This window comes from Nicotiana sylvestris, chromosome 1 (genome assembly GCF_000393655.2).
Source record: "Nicotiana sylvestris chromosome 1, ASM39365v2, whole genome shotgun sequence".
In the NCBI taxonomy this organism is placed as follows: domain Eukaryota; kingdom Viridiplantae; phylum Streptophyta; class Magnoliopsida; order Solanales; family Solanaceae; genus Nicotiana; species Nicotiana sylvestris.
Genome location: NC_091057.1, coordinates 169,555,488 through 169,572,966, shown reverse-complemented (window position 1 = coordinate 169,572,966; position 17,479 = coordinate 169,555,488). Strand labels below are relative to the sequence as shown.

General features: G+C 40.9%; 1 protein-coding gene across 1 annotated transcript; it reads left to right on the top strand.

The window, feature by feature from the left end:
• The first annotated feature begins 12,302 nt into the window (after nucleotides 1–12,302).
• Nucleotides 12,303–17,012, top strand: LOC138876981 (uncharacterized). The gene is made up of 2 exons (XM_070156300.1): nucleotides 12,303–12,643; nucleotides 16,901–17,012. The coding sequence occupies exons 1-2, from the start codon at nucleotides 12,303–12,305 to the stop codon at nucleotides 17,010–17,012; spliced, it is 453 nt and encodes a 150-aa protein (XP_070012401.1).
• Nucleotides 17,013–17,479: the final 467 nt, after the last annotated feature.

The window sequence follows — 17,479 nt, the reverse complement described above, 5'->3', positions numbered from 1 at the left end:
TTCCCCCTTACCTTAATTAATTCCAACGACCCCCTAACCCTCTCTCATTTTTTTCAATCTGCCGCCTTTGGATACTTTCCTCTCTCAAACACTCTCTCGAAGGGTCCTGAAACCCTAGCCTCTCTCACCCGTCTTCGACCATAACCTCACCGGAATCCATGGCTTCCCAGGCCATGGATGACCTGTACTCACCTTCTTTCACCACTAAACCATGGGTGTTCGAGATTTCGAGGTCTGACCTCGATGGTGTCCGTTCAGATCCTCTACAGATCCAAGGTTCTATGGCCTCTCCGGCCTTGCTCCGGCGTGTCCAAACGTTAGGAGCCTATTTTTGACTCATCCGACTCAAGACCGGACATTCTTCCAAGTCTTCTCATTTCTAGGGTTTCTCTGAAACCCTAAAGCTATTCGAGGTTCCTTCTTCTTTTATTTGCCTAGATCTGTGGTAAATCTGTGCTATATTCGACGTTTTAAGCTTTTCCCCAAATTTTCCTTTAGGGTTTCTGAAAAAGTTTTAAAAAATGACTTCTGTCTCTTCTTTTTCTTTTCTTTGTGTGAATCTGGCTATGCCATGTTCTTATGTTCTCTCTTCCAACTCGCATGTTCTTTTTCTCTTGTGTTCTATATTTGTCGTGTTATGTATGTTCTTCTGTTTTGTGCTTTTTTCTTTCTTCTACTGGTTTCTATAGCATGCTTTACATGTCTATCTTGTATGTTCCTTTACTGTATTTTTACTGAGCTTTTGCTCCTTGCTTATCTTTACTGGACTTTGTTTGAACCCTAAGTATGTTTCATCTACTGTTTTCCTAGGCTTATACCGCCTCTTCTCTTCTAAACTTATTTGAGCGACAAGCTTTACTTAAACATGTTCCCTGTGTTTCAAATCAGTTTCTACATTCTATTCGCCTTGAGCCTGCTATTTTATTTGCTCATAAGTCTCTGAAGGAGACTACTGAGCATGTTCTAGTTGATGTCTTCTCATCTATGCATCTGATCTGAGTCAAAAACCCTAGTATTTGGGGGTTTTGGCAGGCTTGATTTCATGCTTGGACTAGGGTTCTATTCAGAACCCTTGGCTCTTTCAGACTCATTCTGAGTCTATGAACTAAACCCTCTTTGTTATGACTCTGAATTTTCCTATACTAGTCTCTCTCTTTTCACATGTCTGTATGCTTTATATAGGATAAACTCTTCTTTCAAAAGGTCTTTTGCCAACTTGTGATTGATTCCGAATTCCTTTTTATAAGGATTGATTGAGTGTTACTGATTTTCTTTAAATTAAGTTTCTCTTCACCTTTTCTTGGTTGGATCCATTAATGCCAAGGCTCAAACCTTGATTTTTACTGGCTGTTGATTGATTGCCTTTCCTTATTTGCCCAAACCGTGTACTACTAGACTCTTTCCTTAAATAAGTTTCTGGTATTTATCCTTATTGTACTGCCTTAGAAAAAATTTTAAAATCAAATCCTTTCCTTATTTATGTTGCCCGTTTGAATTAAATCCCTTAACCAAAGGGAAACAACTTGTGATTGATTGCAAAACTATTCTCTTACCTTTTTTACTCACCTTCTGCACTATAAAAGGGAAAGGCTTTTCACATGCTTTCACAGACTTTTCTGCACAAAAAACACAGGCTTTTACACATTCGAATACTGAGTTCTTTCACAAAAAATTCTACTCTCTTCTTCTACTTTGTGCTTTCTGAAACAATTTCGAGCTCTCTCTCTAAAACTCTCAAGTGTTCTGCTGAACTTAAGGCTGCTCCTGTCGTGTTTACTTGCCATAATTGCTCTATTGTTCTGCCTGTTCTTACTTTGCAACTGGTACGTTATTCTTAGTTGAATAATGCTTCTTCATTATGTGTTTTACATTCTAGTTCTGTTATGCTTTCCTTTACTGTGTTTCTGCAAATTTGTTATTACTTTTCTTATGTGAATGAGTTGGGTTCAGGGCATAGCAACACTCTAATATTGATGTCTATGATTCTGAACTGGGTTCTTTGAATCCCTATCTCAATCAATTCTCACTCCCCTTTTCCCTTTTATATGCTTGAGCCTTGGACTTAGGCCTGATAGTGTCCTAATCACTATCCAGACCATGGTCTGACCTTCAAGGGTCTGCTTCTAACTTGTTTAACCCATACAAGTGGTCAGGGGTGTGCCAGCCTGCACTTGTGGCTAAGCATGACCACCATCTGTTATGGCTCCCCAATTTCCTTTTCACTTTGCACTTACTCTTAGCTATAAGTTCTGCCCCCCTCTTGTAAGCCATGCTTTGGGACCCTTGAGCTCCCACTAAACTTGGATGCCTGAGGGCTGACTCTTCCACACTGCACTATTCTTTTAATGGTATCCTGGGTGTAAGCAACGCCGGGAATCCTTGAGATTCCTTGGAACTTTGAAACACTTTGGATAAAGAGAAGACTTTGGAAATCTGGATTCGGAATTAGTTAATCACATGTTATTAGACATTAAGATTGAATTAGGCTGCTCGGATCTAGCTGTTGGTCTTTGATATATTTTTATCTTTTCTTGTTCTGTAATAATTTCTTGTACAAAAGAACTCGGGGAGCATAGTAAAAGGGTGTGGGAGGGGTTTTACTTTCTTGCATAAAAAAGGGTAAAAATCATGCCTTAGGACTTTAATTTTTCTCACTAGATACCATGCATATAGGTTTAACGTTCAATTCAGTCACCTAGATACCATGTCTATAGGTTTAACGCTTAATCATCTTGCAAATCATTAGAAATCCTGCCTATAGGACTTAGTGTGTTTATGTAATCAATTACATATAGAAATCATGCCTATAGGATATGCATATTCGTTAGGCAAAAACTCTAGGATTAATTAAACAAGTTCTGGACAATCAATAATGTAGATACCATGCCTATAGAATTTGCGTCAAAACCGTTTGCCCGTTTTAAAAATAGTAACAGCTGGCTAATTAGTTTTTAGATGCTTAATTCAGTAACGTTTTCTGAAACTATAGCCTTTTGATAATTCTCTCTTAAAATCAGTGTACATTTGTCCTAAAAATTGAATTCTTCAAATCTGCATATCTTTTTGAAATGGCTTCTATGATGTTCCGCCTAAATGTTTTTTTACTTAATTCGTGAATTCGCTGTTTAAGTTAATTATGTAGTTCACTCTTTTCTTTAGATAAGTTCTGACTCTTCTGAAAATTTTACAACCATTTCTGTGTTTTATAACTGGACAGTCTTCTGATCCTTTTTGAAACTCATTTCTAAACTGAGTCTGCAGTCTGTACTTTCTTTCAAAAACCTTTCTGCATTAGTTATTTTCTAAAATCAATGTCTTCCTAAAAACAACTCGCATCAAATGTCTTAATCTCTGACAATTGTATCCGAGTTGCCTAATGCAGACTTTCTGTCTAAATGTATGTGTTGAACCAGTCTGCTCGCCACTTAATTTTTAACTTAAGACCAAATCAGTATATGCTAAGACATGCTAAACTAAGTGTTGTCTGATTTAAGGGGTTTATTTGAGCCTTATTTGCTTGTTTACTCATCCCTTTATTTGATATTTTTTTTGATTGTCGAGTTAGAATTTTATCCTTTGAAACCCCATAAAGGCCCCATCCCTTTCTTCCCTCTTAGGATTAGAAGTCCTAATACCCCGGGACTAATAGGTTGGGACGGGTACTAGCATGCAATAAGTAAACGAGACTAATTGCGTTTAAATACCTTAACGGGGTGGGAAGGGTAGAATATGGATATGATGACCGGTGCGCTAACATCACGTGCGACCCCTCTTCTGAGGAGTGACTACTGGATATTGCATTGATGTGATCCAAATTATCGATAAACCTAGGACCCCCTTCCCCTTTGCTTGTTAATTTTTTTTAAGTTTTCTTTTAAGACTAATTTTCTGAACTCTCTACTTCCTCAACTCTTAAACTTGTTTGCAAAGCTATGTAAAACCCTTTATTTTGTTTTCTTACTTGTCTTCTTAAAGTCACAATTGTAGCATGACTAGGAACCACACAAGTGGATCTTGAGGGGTGCCTAACACCTTCCCATCGGGATAATTTCTAGCCCTTACCCTAATCTCTGGTTTCTTCGGTTCAACTCTTCTAAAAGTTTCCTAATGCACTATAATCATTAGGTGACGACTCTTCAAACTCCAAAACCCAATTCTTGAAAGGGAATAGAGTTGTCCTTCCCAAATGTCGTATACCCGATTTCGACCCCAAATGCGGGGAAGAAAAAGGGGGCGTCGACAGCATGGCGACTCTGCTGGGGATTTCTTTAGGCTTTTACTATTGCATGTTACTTGTGACTTTATTATCTCATTAATCGCTTTATTTATTGTCCTTTATTTTTTTCACTACGAAAACTGACTTGGCTTTTCATGTCTTTTTCTTTTTCTTTAAACTGCTTCCCTTTACTACTCTATTTCAATATTGTTGTAATTACTGCAATTATTGTAATCATTTATCTTATGAATGTGGAAATACATGTCACCTTGTTTCATTCTTGTAAACTGCATCTTCAATATCATACTTCACTCGTGCCGAACAAATACCATAGAAACACTTATAATGAGTGGTTGCGCTCTTCCAATATTATCACCCTTTAAATTCGGCAAAGATTTATTTGCGGTAAAACCAGTCGATCAGCGGTGCAGTCGACGATTCCGTGCCTTTCCCTCTTGAGTTGTCCGCTCAAGGGTACCTGTCTAATATCCCAATAGGAACCTTACTCTGTTTAAATTATGCATGTATCATGGTCAAACCTAGCCGAGTTAGTTATGTTGTCCACATAATGACTCATTAAGATAACCTTGTCCAAAGTCCACTGAGTTTCCTTGAAGCCCAAATGGATACCACCATATTCTGTGCATTTATTTAGAGAACTAAATGCTTGCTATGCTAATTATTGGTTTAAATAGTCGAGTCTGGTGGGGTAAGGGTCTAACACTCTGTTTTGCAGAAAATGAGGCACGAAGTTCCCAGATTTGGCATGGTAACCAACATTCATCCAAGGCTGCTAAATTGGTGGGAAGACCTCCACTCTAGTGATCAGACACTCGTTCACAAATACTTAGGGAATCTGCCCTCTCTTCTAGAAATCCAGCCTGACAACAAAATCGTAGAGGCTGCAACTCTGTTCTGGGATAGTGACAGGTCCGTGTTCCGCTTCGGGGACCTTGAAATGACTCCTTTGCTGGAAGAAATAGTAGGTTTAGCTGGTATTCCTTGGGAGACTCCGGGTCTGCTTATGCCAGAAAATCGCAGGGGTAGGGGTTTCCTTAAGATGATGGGACTGAAGAAGAATCCAGACTTGACATGTTTGAAAAACTCACACATCCCATTTGACTATCTGTACGAGAGATATGGACATAGCAAGTCATACCGCACTTATTCAGACGAATTTGCCCTCACCTAACTGGGGCATATTCACAGGAGGGTCTTCGTATTCATGTTTTTCTTCCTGGGGATGATAGTGTTCCCTATGAAGAAGGCTAGGATCCACACCAGACTGACCATGGTAACTAAGACTCTGATGGAAGGGATTGGCGAGCAGCCTTTCAGCATAGTGCCCATGATTATTGCGGAGATATATCGAGCCCTGGACAACTGTCAGCAAAGGGCCAGTCATTTTGAGGGATGCAATTTACTACTTCAACTCTGGCTCATGGAGCACCTCCAGAAGGGAGAATACCGGCAGGAGATCCTGCACAGAGACTGGGATGATCACATTGCCTTCCACCAGCCAAGGCGTATGAACTATATGCCTAACATGTTCGCTCAGCCAGAGGACGCTGGAGGATGGGTAGAGCAATTTGAGAATCTGAAGGAGGACCAGGTATAATGGATGGTTGAGTAGTTCCCTACGGAAGAGTTCATTGTTCGATCCCGAGATGCGCCATTCCTCATACTCATTGGTCTAAGGGGAACTTATCCCTACGTTCCCCTCCGGGCCATGAGGCAGGCTGGAAGAAAGCAGATCATACCAAGGGTCGACAAAATGAGTCACTTTAGGGTTGATTTCTAGGACGATGATAGCCCTCACAAACGCCAAGCTCAGCACCTGTGGCATTGCAAGATCATTTTGGGGAAAGAATCTATTGAGCCAGACAGGTATCATACTAGTTGTCTGCCACACTATTAGGGTTGGTTGGAAGATAATCACAATGGTATGGGTCAGCCCGGGTTCATTCACGAACATAGAATCATCGACGAGAAAGCTGAAGCACAGGTTAAGTACAATCAACTGCGCAAGAGAATTCGAGAGTGTGAAAATAAGCACCGGGAAATACAGGAAGCCTACCAGAAGCTGATCGACGAATGGAAGAATATGGCTATCAACGCCAACAAGCGGTTAGGGTATCTGGAGTGGGGTCTAGTAGAATTGGAAGGAAAGTTCTTGAAGATGATCGAAGACTGCCAAAATGCCGAGGGAAATACGGGTGGGCATTTGGCCCGAGCCTACTTACTGCTAGGATTACGCAAGCTGGTGCAGCTGTACGAGGGAGGCAAGAATACCGAATCTGGGGAAGGTCCTTCTGGGACCAAGTAGTAGGACTTTTATTTTCTGCTATGTAATAAGGCCACTGGCCATTGGTGATATTTTTATTATTCAGTTGTTTTAGGACTCGTCTTGTTTTTATCAATAAAATGAGGCATTTAGCATTATAAGTTCTTAATTTGTCGCTAGGCCTACCTCGGGCACAACGAGGCACCCAAATTAGGAAACGACTTATATTCCTACACGACGTGTTTAAATATCGCAATATTTTCTTTCTCAGAATCCGCACTAACTTTTTACCCTTTTGTTTTTCTTTTATTTTTATTCCCCTCCCCAAAGGTTAGTTCGTGCATTCTGGCACCATCATCATATAGTACGAGATCCAAGGGCCCTCCACCCCCTCCTCCTCCAAGTCCTATCAGAAACAGGAACAAAAGCAAAATGGGAGATGCAAATGCTAGAAAGGAAATTGAGGAGACTTCTCAGAATACTCCAATTACCAAGGGAACTGCTGCTCATCTTGAGCAGACATTGCTGAAATTTCGGGAGGAATTGGACCAAGTCCGGAACTTGGCAAGCCTATCAATCACTCTTGCCGCTCCTGATGTTAACGCCCAGAACCCCGCACCTCCACAGAACACCCCACAACCACTAGTACAACCCGCTCACACCCAAGCCTACAACACATGAAATAACACTCAACTGCTTATTCCTGAACCGTAAAACACCACAAACAACCACCTCCACAACACTTTTGTCTTTGTGGACACTATACCCCACTACACCCAGCCAATCTCAGGTGCATCTGACTCAGACGATAAAGGCTCCCTTATTAGGAATTTGGCCGCTGAACTCAAGAAGTTAACTAGCCGGGTCTAGGATGTCGAAGGTAGCAAAGGCGTTGAGGGGTTGAACTACGAAGATCTTTGTGTTCAGCCAAATGTTAAACTCCCGGAGGGGTACAAACCTCCCAAGTTCGAGATGTTTGACGGTATAGGTGATCCCAGGGTCCATATAAGAATGTATTGTGATAAGCTGGTAGGAGTTGGAAGGGACGAGAAGATCCGCATGAAGCTGTTCATGAGGAGTCTAAAAGGCTATGCCTTATCTTGGTACATCATCCAGGATTCAAAGAAATGGACAAGTTGGGTGAGCATGACATCCGATTTTATGGACCGATTCAGGTTCAACACAGAGAACGCACTAGATGTGTTCTACATTCAGAATCTGAAAAAAAAAAACACAGAAACCTTTCGCGAGTATGCTACTCGTTGGAGGTCAGAAGCTGCTAAGGTCAGGCCAGCCTTAGAGGAAGAGCAAATGAACATGTTTTTTGTCCAGGCTCAGGATCCACAATACTATGAAAGGCTGATGCTGATAGAGGGTCAGAAATTCTCCGACATCATCAAGTTGGGAGAGAGGATCGAAGAAGGTATCAATAATGGTATGGTCACTAATCTCGAAGCATTACAGGCCACCAACAAGGCCTTATAGTCTGGTGGCACGGCAAGAAAAAGGACGTGAATTCCGTAATGGCTGCGCAAAGAACCAAATCCCCTATGAAATACCAAACATATCCCTCAACTCCACTCATATATCAACCTTCCCCAAATTACCAAGCACCCTCACCCACATACCAAATTCCACCACCCGCCTACCAATCACCTCCACCACCCATATATCAACCCACTTCACCAAGATATTCCCAGCCCGCACCTGTGTACCAAGCATATAACTCCCAACCTTCTCATTACCCATCACCACCTACTCGCCAAAACTTCCCTCAACCCAGACCAAATTTTGACCACAGACCTCCCAGACAATATACCGCCATTGCTGAACCAATTGACCAACTATATAAAAGACTCAAAGTAGCCGGTTATGTTACCCCTATCCCAGCCATAACTCCAGAAAATCCCTCCCAATGGGTCAACTCAAACAAAACCTGCGCATACTATTCCGGAATGAAAGGCCATACCATCGACGATTGTCGCTCATTGAAAGACAAGATTCAGACCTTGATTGACAATAAGGTCATTATAGCAAAGAAGACCGTTCCCAATGTCCGGAACAACCCTCTGCCTGACCATAGGGGTGGAGACATCCATATGATCGAGATTGAGGATGATTGGGACCCCAAAAGGTCAATCGGGCTGATTGTTGAAGGAGATGAGCCTAAGAAGCCGACGGTCACCCTCAACCCCATTATTGTTCAGATCCAGCCTTCTGAGGGAGATGAGGTAATTGTGTCTGTACCACTCGAGTTCGAAGCTCCTCCTGCAAAGGCGCCGAGGCCAATTGAGGTTGAGTTTGGGATCCCAAAAGCACCTGCGCCGTTTGAAGTTGTTGTGTTATCCCCGAGGATGCCTATTCCAGTTTCCATGATAGAAGTAACGTCATTCAATTCATACGCCATACCTTGGGATTACACAGCGGAAGCTAGGAGAAAAGGGAAGACACATACTGGAGAAGCGATCGCCGCACAGGGTATGATCAGAACCGGTAGGATATACACTCCGGAACATTTAGCTGAGTCCATCAAGCAAGCCTCTGGGCGGTCTGTCGAAAATGGACTCGATGACCTTTGGAGAAAGATACAGGCCAAAGAATACTCGGTCGTTGAGCAACTGAACAAAACACCAGCGCGGATTTCCATCTTGGATCTTTTGCAAAGCTCTGAGGCACATAAAAATGCCTTGATGAAAATATTGAATGAAGCTTATGTTCCCAGCAACATAACGGGAGGCAAAATGGCGAATATGGTAGGACAAGTGCTGGAAAGCCACAAGATCACCTTCCACGAGGATGAGTTACCACCAGAAGGACTGAGTCAAAACAAGGCGTTGCACATCACCGTGCAGTGCGAGGATTACTTCATCACTAGGGTCTTGATCGATGGAGGATCCAGCCTCAACATCTGTCTGTTGATAACTCTCAGAACATTGGGAAAGAGCCTGCACGAGATCAAAGATAGGGCCATCAATGTCAAAGCCTTCGATGGGTCCCAAAGATCTACTATCGGAGAGGTCAGCCTATGCTTGCAAATGGGGCCAACCTGGTTCGATGTGGACTTTCAAGTTATAGACGTCCCGACATCTTACAATTTATTGCTGGGACGACCCTGGATCCACGCCGCTGGGGCTGTGGCATCAACCTTGCACCAAGCTGTAAAATTTGAATGGAATCATCAAGAAGTGATCATTCATGGCGACGGTAGCAACCCTATATACAGTCGCCAAACCATCCCGATGATCGGAGACAGGAGAATAATAGGCAGAGAAACATACCACCACATCGAGCGAGTCAACGCTGTAGATATGGATAGATGGTGGGATAACAAGATTGAAAGTATCCTGAATTAGTGTGGGTACGAACCTGGAAAGGGACTCGGCAAAAACCTCCAGGGAATCCCCAAACCCATCAAACTAAAGAAACATGGTACTACATTTGGTTTGGGGTATGAGTACACTTGGTAGGAGTTCAATCACTGGTCGCCACCAGGGCGCGGCCCTTACTATCCACTGGAGCATCTGATACCTCGCCTAGAGCAGATTTTCCAGCCAGCAGATACTATATATGGGACAGAGGAAGATGAAGCATTGGCAGCCATGAAGAATCTATTTCTGGAAGACGATGATATGGACTGTTGTGTCATTTTCAAGGAGGAAGGCCCTTCTATATAAGCTGTGAACCGAGGAGAACGCCTCAACAATTGATCAATCAGAACCACCAGGGCCCGGAAAGCTTCGGGGTAGCAAGGCTAAACAAAAGCACCATGCATCACATTCTTACTTTTACTAACTGATTTTATTTCTGCATTGTCTTTAATTTTGAAAAAAGAGCTCTATCTTCCAAAACAATTATGAATTCAATCAAAGCATTTCAGTTTATTATATATCTCGCTCTTATTATTTCTTCTCTATCATTCACTTTACTTTATACATCATTACTATTACTTTCCTTGACGACAAACCAATGATTGTGACTTGTAACGAGACAACACAATAAATGGATATGGATTTAGAAGAGGATGATATACAAGAAGAGGTCGTCAGAGAGGTTGAGAATTTCTAGAATAGGCCTAAGTCTAACTTGGACGAAACTGAGGTCATTAATTTGGGAGATACATAGAATGTCAAAGAAACGCGCATCAGTGTTCACCTGTCACTATCAGAAAAGAAAGAGTACACGGAGTTCCTAAAGGAATATAAAGACATATTTGCCTGGTCATATGATGATATGACTGGTCTCAGTACATCCATTGTAGCTCACAAACTGTCAACAGATCTAACATGTCCGCCGGTAAAGCAGAAGCTCAGGAAATTCAAACCCGACATGAGTTTGAAATCAAAGAAGAGGTTACCAAGCAAGTCAAAGCCAAGGTTCTTAGGGTAGTAGAGTATCCAACATGGTTATCCAACATCGTGCCAGTGCCAAAAAAGGATGGAAAGGTTAGAGTCTGTGTAGACTACCGGGATCTTAACCGGGACAGCCCCAAAGACGACTTCCCATTACCAAACATACACATTCTTATTGACAACTGCGCCAAGCATGAGTTGCAGTATTTTGTTGATTGTTTCACTGGGTATCATCAAATATGGATGGATGAGGAAGATGTAGAGAAAACGGCTTTCATCACGCCATGGGGAATGTACTGTTAAAAAATGATGCCATTCGGTTTGAAGAACGCTGGTGCCACCTATATGAGAGCCATGACTACCATCTTTCATGACATGATACACAAGGAGATCGAGGTATATATGGATAACGTCATCATCAAATCCAAGAAAGCCGAGGATCACATGGAAGACCTAAGAAAGTTCTTCAACAGATTGAGGAGGTACAATCTGAAACTGAACCCCGCCAAGAGTGCATTCGGGGTTCCTGCTGGAAAATTATTAGGATTCATCGTAAGTCGTAGAGGAATAGACCTAGATCCATCAAAGGTCAAAGATATCCAAGAGTTGCCACCGCCAAAGAACAAGAAGGACGTGATGAGTTTCCTGGGGAGGCTTAACTATATCAGCCGGTTCATAGCTCAGTCCACGGTCATTTGTGAACCTATCTTCAAAATGTTGAAAAAGGACGCTGCTACCAAATGGACCGATGACTGTCAGAAAGCTTTTGATAGAATTAAGGAATACCTATCAACGCTACCGGTCTTGGTTCCGCCTAAACCAGAAAAACCCCTATTGCTTTACCTTACGGTATTGGATGGAGCATTCGGGTGTGTTCTGGGACAACATGATGAAACATGGAGAAAGGAGCAAGCCATCTACTATCTCAGTAAGAAGTTCACACCATACGAGGCCCGGTATTCCCTTTTGGAACACACTTGTTGTGCTCTGACTTGGGTTGCGCAGAAGTTAAGGCATAACTTCTGTGCTTACACTACTTATCTCATATCCAGAATGGACCCTCTAAAGTATATCTTCCAGAAGCCCATGCCCACTGGCAAGCTCGCCAAGTGGCAGATCCTACTAAGTGAATTTGACATTGTTTATGTGACCCAGAAAGCAATCAAAGGGCAAACCTTGGCGGATCATCTCGCCGAGAATCCCGTGGACGGAGAATACGAGCCTCTAAAAACGTATTTCCCCGATGAAGAGGTATCTTTCATAGGAGAAGATATTGTAGAGTCCTATGATGGTTGGAGGTTGTTTTTCGACGGAGCATCAAATTTCAAAGGAGTTGGCATAGGAGCAGTCCTAGTATCAGAAACCGGCCAGCATTATCCGGTATTCGCCAAGCTCAGGTTCCCCTGCACCAACAATATGGCCGAGTATGAAGCCTGTATCCTGGGGCTCAAAAATGGCCATTGACATGAATGTTCAGGAGTTGCTAGTGATCGGGGATTCAGACTTGCTCATACATCAGGTTCGAGAAGAGTGGGCAACCAGGAACTCTAAAATACTCCCCTACTTGCATCACATACAGGAGTTAAGGAGAAGGTTCACAAAGATAGAATTTCAGCACGTCCCCAGAGTCCAGAATGAGTTTGCTGATGCATTAGGTCCTTTATCGTCCATGATCCAGCATCCAGATACAAATTTTATTGATCCCATCCCAATAAAGATTCATGACCAGGAAGCTTATTGCACCCACGTTGAGGAAGAAGCGGATGGAAAACCATGGTTCCATGACATCAAGGAGTACTTGACAAAAGGGGGTGTCGATATCAATATATCATCCTTATTCCTCCTGTTGTGGCGTGCAATCCGATCCCATTGTACAAAATTAATTCACCCTTATTCCTCCTCATTATATCACCCATATTCCTCCTGTTGCAGCGTGCAACCCGATCCCACCGTACATAATTTAAATCAACAACAAAAAATCAACAACTCAATTACAATAATTTCTACCACCAAGAGTATGAGTACACGACAACAAGAGAATCACGTAAAAAAAATCAAAGGAATACAACAACCTTTACAAACAACAAGACATATAAGGCATGTGATAACTACACAAGCAATCACCACAATTTGGACATGTAGCATATATGTACGGAGTCATAGAGGAACTCACAATTAAGAAATAACAAAATAATAAGGAGTAAAATCGCTTCAATTAAGACAAATAGGGGCAGAATAACAAGTAAGAGGTAAAGAAGTGCTAACAACATCATATAGAGCATGTAGGGGTGAAACTAGCAAATAGGAAAGCCAATCGTATCAGAACAACTTCCTACTTAGTAAACATAAGGACCTAAGAACCATAAAAGATAAAATTTTCATAAATAAGACCGAACACGTACTCGTCACCTCGCTTGCACGAACTACAATTAGCATAGAGGACCCAAATCCTAAGGGGAAGTGCCTCACACAAGGTTATGCAAGATACTTACCTCAAAGAAAACAGATCGGTACTCTAAAATGAACTTTTCAGGTGGAATGACCTCTGAACGACTCAAATCTAACCAAAATAACTTTAAAACACAAATAGAACACATAAGAAACTATTCCGGATCATAAAGCCTCAATCTTTATCAAATTCTAAAAATCGGTCCAAAAGTCGACTTCCGGGCCCGCACCTCGGATCCCGACAAGTTTTATAAAATCCAAACACCTATTCCAATATGAGTTCAACCATACAAAAATTATTAAATTCCGATACTACTTCATCCCTCAAATCATAATTTTTCATTTCAAAATTTTCTTCCAAAACCCAACATTTTCCTCAACCCAAAACACCATTTAAATGATAAAAATAAAGATAAAATCATGGAATATAATCAATTCTAGGTGAAGAACACTTACCAATCGTTTTACTTGAAAAACCCATGAAGAATCTCCCAAAATTGAGCTCTAGAACTCCGAAAATGGTAAAAATGACAGACCCTCGGAATAAAATACTATTTATTCTGCCTAGATGCTAAAGCATCGCGAACGCAGAAGGATACTCGCGTTCGCGAAGAAGGAAAGATGAAGGCTGCCCAGATGTGCTTTGCGAACGCGAAGAATAAGAGTCTAATGGCCCAACGTCTGCTCTTCGCGAACGCATGAATTAGTACGCGAACGTGATGAGTGGAATGGCATAACTGCGTGAACGCGAACGCGAAGAGGGAAATGACAAACCTTCACGAATATGAGATGTTGAACGCGAAAAAAAGATTTCGAGGTGGTCAGCAGAAGCACTTCGCGAACACGAGGGACTCTTTGCTATCGCGAAGAAGGATATACCAGAAGACATCAAACATCAGTTCAAAAATAAGGGAAAATGACCCGTAGCCCACCCGGAACACACTTGAGGCCCTTAGGACCCCGTCTAACCACCCAAACAAATCCTATAACTGAACACGGACTCGCTCGAGGTCTCAAATCACATCAAACAACGCCGAAACGATGAATCATACCATGAATCAAACTTATGAACTTTTCCATCTTCCAACTTCTAAAACTCGTGCCGAAACCTATCAAACCAACACGGAATGACGCCAAATTTTGCAGACAAGTCCCAAATGACATAACAGAGATTTTCCAACTCTCAGAATCACATTTCGACCCCAATATTACAAAAGTCAACTATGGGTCAAACTTCTCAATTTTCCAAAACTTCAACTTTTCAATTTTCGCCAAAATGCTTTAAATTGCACTACGGACCTCCAAATCCAAATTCGGACGTACGCCTAAGTCCAAAATTACCATACGAAGTTACTGACATCATCCAAAACTCATTTCGGAGCCGCTTACTTAAAAGTCAAATTCTGGTCAATTCTCACCGCTAAAGCTTCCAAAACTAGATTCCTTCTTCCAATTCGACTCCGAATCATTCGAAAACTGAATTCAACCATGCACGCAATTCGATACATATAATATGAAAGCTGCCTATGACCTCAAACTGCCAAACTGGACGCAATTTCTCAAAACGACCAGTTGGGTCGTTACAACAATTTTACTACAATTTCGTAAGTATATGGTATGTCATGTGTTCTTCTTCTTCTTCTTCTTCTTCTTCTTCTTCTTCTTCTTCTTCTTCTTCTTCTTCTTCTTCTTCTTCTTCTTCTTCTTCGAGTTTCAATGTGAAATTCAGACAAAATCAAGTCTAATATTCACCAAACACCCTCAAAATTGAGATATAAACTCCAAACAATATTTTCAATTGTTTGCAACAGCACCCAATCCAAACAAATAATGGTTTTTGAAAACCCAAATTCCAATTCAAAGCTTCAAAGCTTTTATATGGCTGTCAATGGTGGAGAGTCAAACACATTCAAAATTTATTGATTGACAATTTCAATTTGAACACCAATTGTGCAACATGAAAGGAAATTGCTAGTTAAAACTCTATAGTAAAATGGTTAAAATCTATTGATGAATTCCATTACAAATATATACAACATGTAATATATTCCATTACAAATATATACAACATGAAAATAGAGAACATCAGAGGAAGAAAAATTGGGGAAAGAACAAAGAATGAGAGATTGAAAGAGAGAGAGAGAGAGAGAGAGAGAGAGAGAGCAGGGGAGAGAGAGAATAAGGATGAAAATATAAAGGGATACTCATTCAATTCTTAAAATGTATATAATTGGTAAATTGTACATGCCTATGTAATTAAATTGAAACTTGAGTAGCGAGGATAATAAAGTTTCAAATAGTGTATAGGAAGGTAAAAATCCCTTTAGTGCCATTTTTTGTATCTTGCCAACCTACTGCTTAGCTTTTTAATATAATCGTATCCTTATTAGCAAAAAAAGAAGCTCAAATAGTTATTCACGGTAGCGGGTAAAGGTGATGGTTTAGTTCTATTACAATATTTATCAGAATACTGACTGATGATGATTAATTCAATTACGATGTCCCACCACTATGCTAAGAAATTTATGAATTAAGTAGACTGACTATTACACTGAAAGCCAACTTTAATTTGAAAAGTTACGTTCTGCTTTTGCGTTTTTACGTCTAAATTGTATATAGTATTATAATGAAATTATACACAATTCTGTTTGACCAAAAATATAGACCTTGATTCGACCCATTAGATTTAAATAAAGAAGAGAGTGAATCATAGATAGTAATAATATCCTAAAGACAAGGTTATCGGTTTTATGAAGAATAACATGTATATTTGACCGAATGGTAATGAAGGCGAGTAATTATAAAAGTATTCAATGATCCAAAAAGATGGTATATAGTATTAAATAGTAATAAATAACAATGAATGTCAATTAAGTAAACAAAAACGTGTGAGTCACCCAAAAAGAGGTGAGGTATGTGGATATTCTTTTTGACAATGAAGAATGATTGATGAGCCTTTAAACACTCAGGTTGTTTTTGGATCCAGTGGAAAAGCTAGATAAGAATCTTAGTAAAAAGGTTTTTTATATGCTTGTAATAGGGCTAGCTTCTCTCCATAAAGTCAATGTGGCTTTTACAAATGAATATCTCATGTCCCCTATTATTGTGTCCCTTTCTATTTATAGGAAACATGTTCCTAGAAACTCTAATAGTATAGGTGCAGAGAATATCCACCAGAATATTCTCTTTTGTGTCCTATCTTAAAACTAGCAATTATAACTTTGTCTAAGATGCTCGACCTCGACCCTCATCTACAATGAATTGACGACCTTGATCTTTGCTGACTCTTCGACCGCACCCCTCATCGCTTCGAGGCTACTTCGACCTGGGGCAGATCTTTGTTAAAACCGTACTTATAGAACGTGGCGGCCGATGAAGGTTATCATGGTGCAGACATGGCTTGCCGTTATCAAAGATATTTTTTGGCCCATACAATTAGTCCCTCTGCTTATCAAGGTCATTCTCGCAGGCGAGGTCGATGAGTGGATATTGCCATTTGTGGTCGAGCTTACCGAGCTGGCTATACAAGTCGTGGTCGTTGTAATGATTAGGCAATATGACTTTCTGACAATCGTATATTTTGATTTTTTTTTAATTTTCTAGGAAGTGTATTGGAGCTATCTGGTCCAAGAAAAAGAGTGATGTCATGACATCATGCGTCATGATGACACCATTTCCTGACATGTTGCATCGATTCACGTGTGACCTTGATTGATTATGTTGTTTCGATCTTCGTGCTAATAATGGCCCCTGTAGTTTTGATTCTGGTGCCCCCAATCCTTATAAATAGGGGGTGGTTTGTTGATTTTGAAACTTTTCCACACTTCTTCTACTTCATAAGCTGAGATTCTTCTTCTTCTTCTTCGCAGAACCCTTTCACCTCTTAGTTGTTTTCTTTGCCTCTCTATCTCTTTCCACAACAATGTCGGACCTCCCATCAGATATCCACATGGAATATCATTCTATACCACTAGATGTTATTTTCCTTAAGGGGAAGACTACGGGGCTGTTATTGAGAAGGAAACCCTTCATATTGTAGAAAAGATCGTACCTCGATACCCCGACGCTAAACCCAACTTTCATATGGCACCGAAAGTTGTGATAGAGAGGTTTAAATCTATGATAATGGTTGAGCGATTAACCGAATTCAAGGATGGGCTTGGCCTACCTAGTCACGTGGAT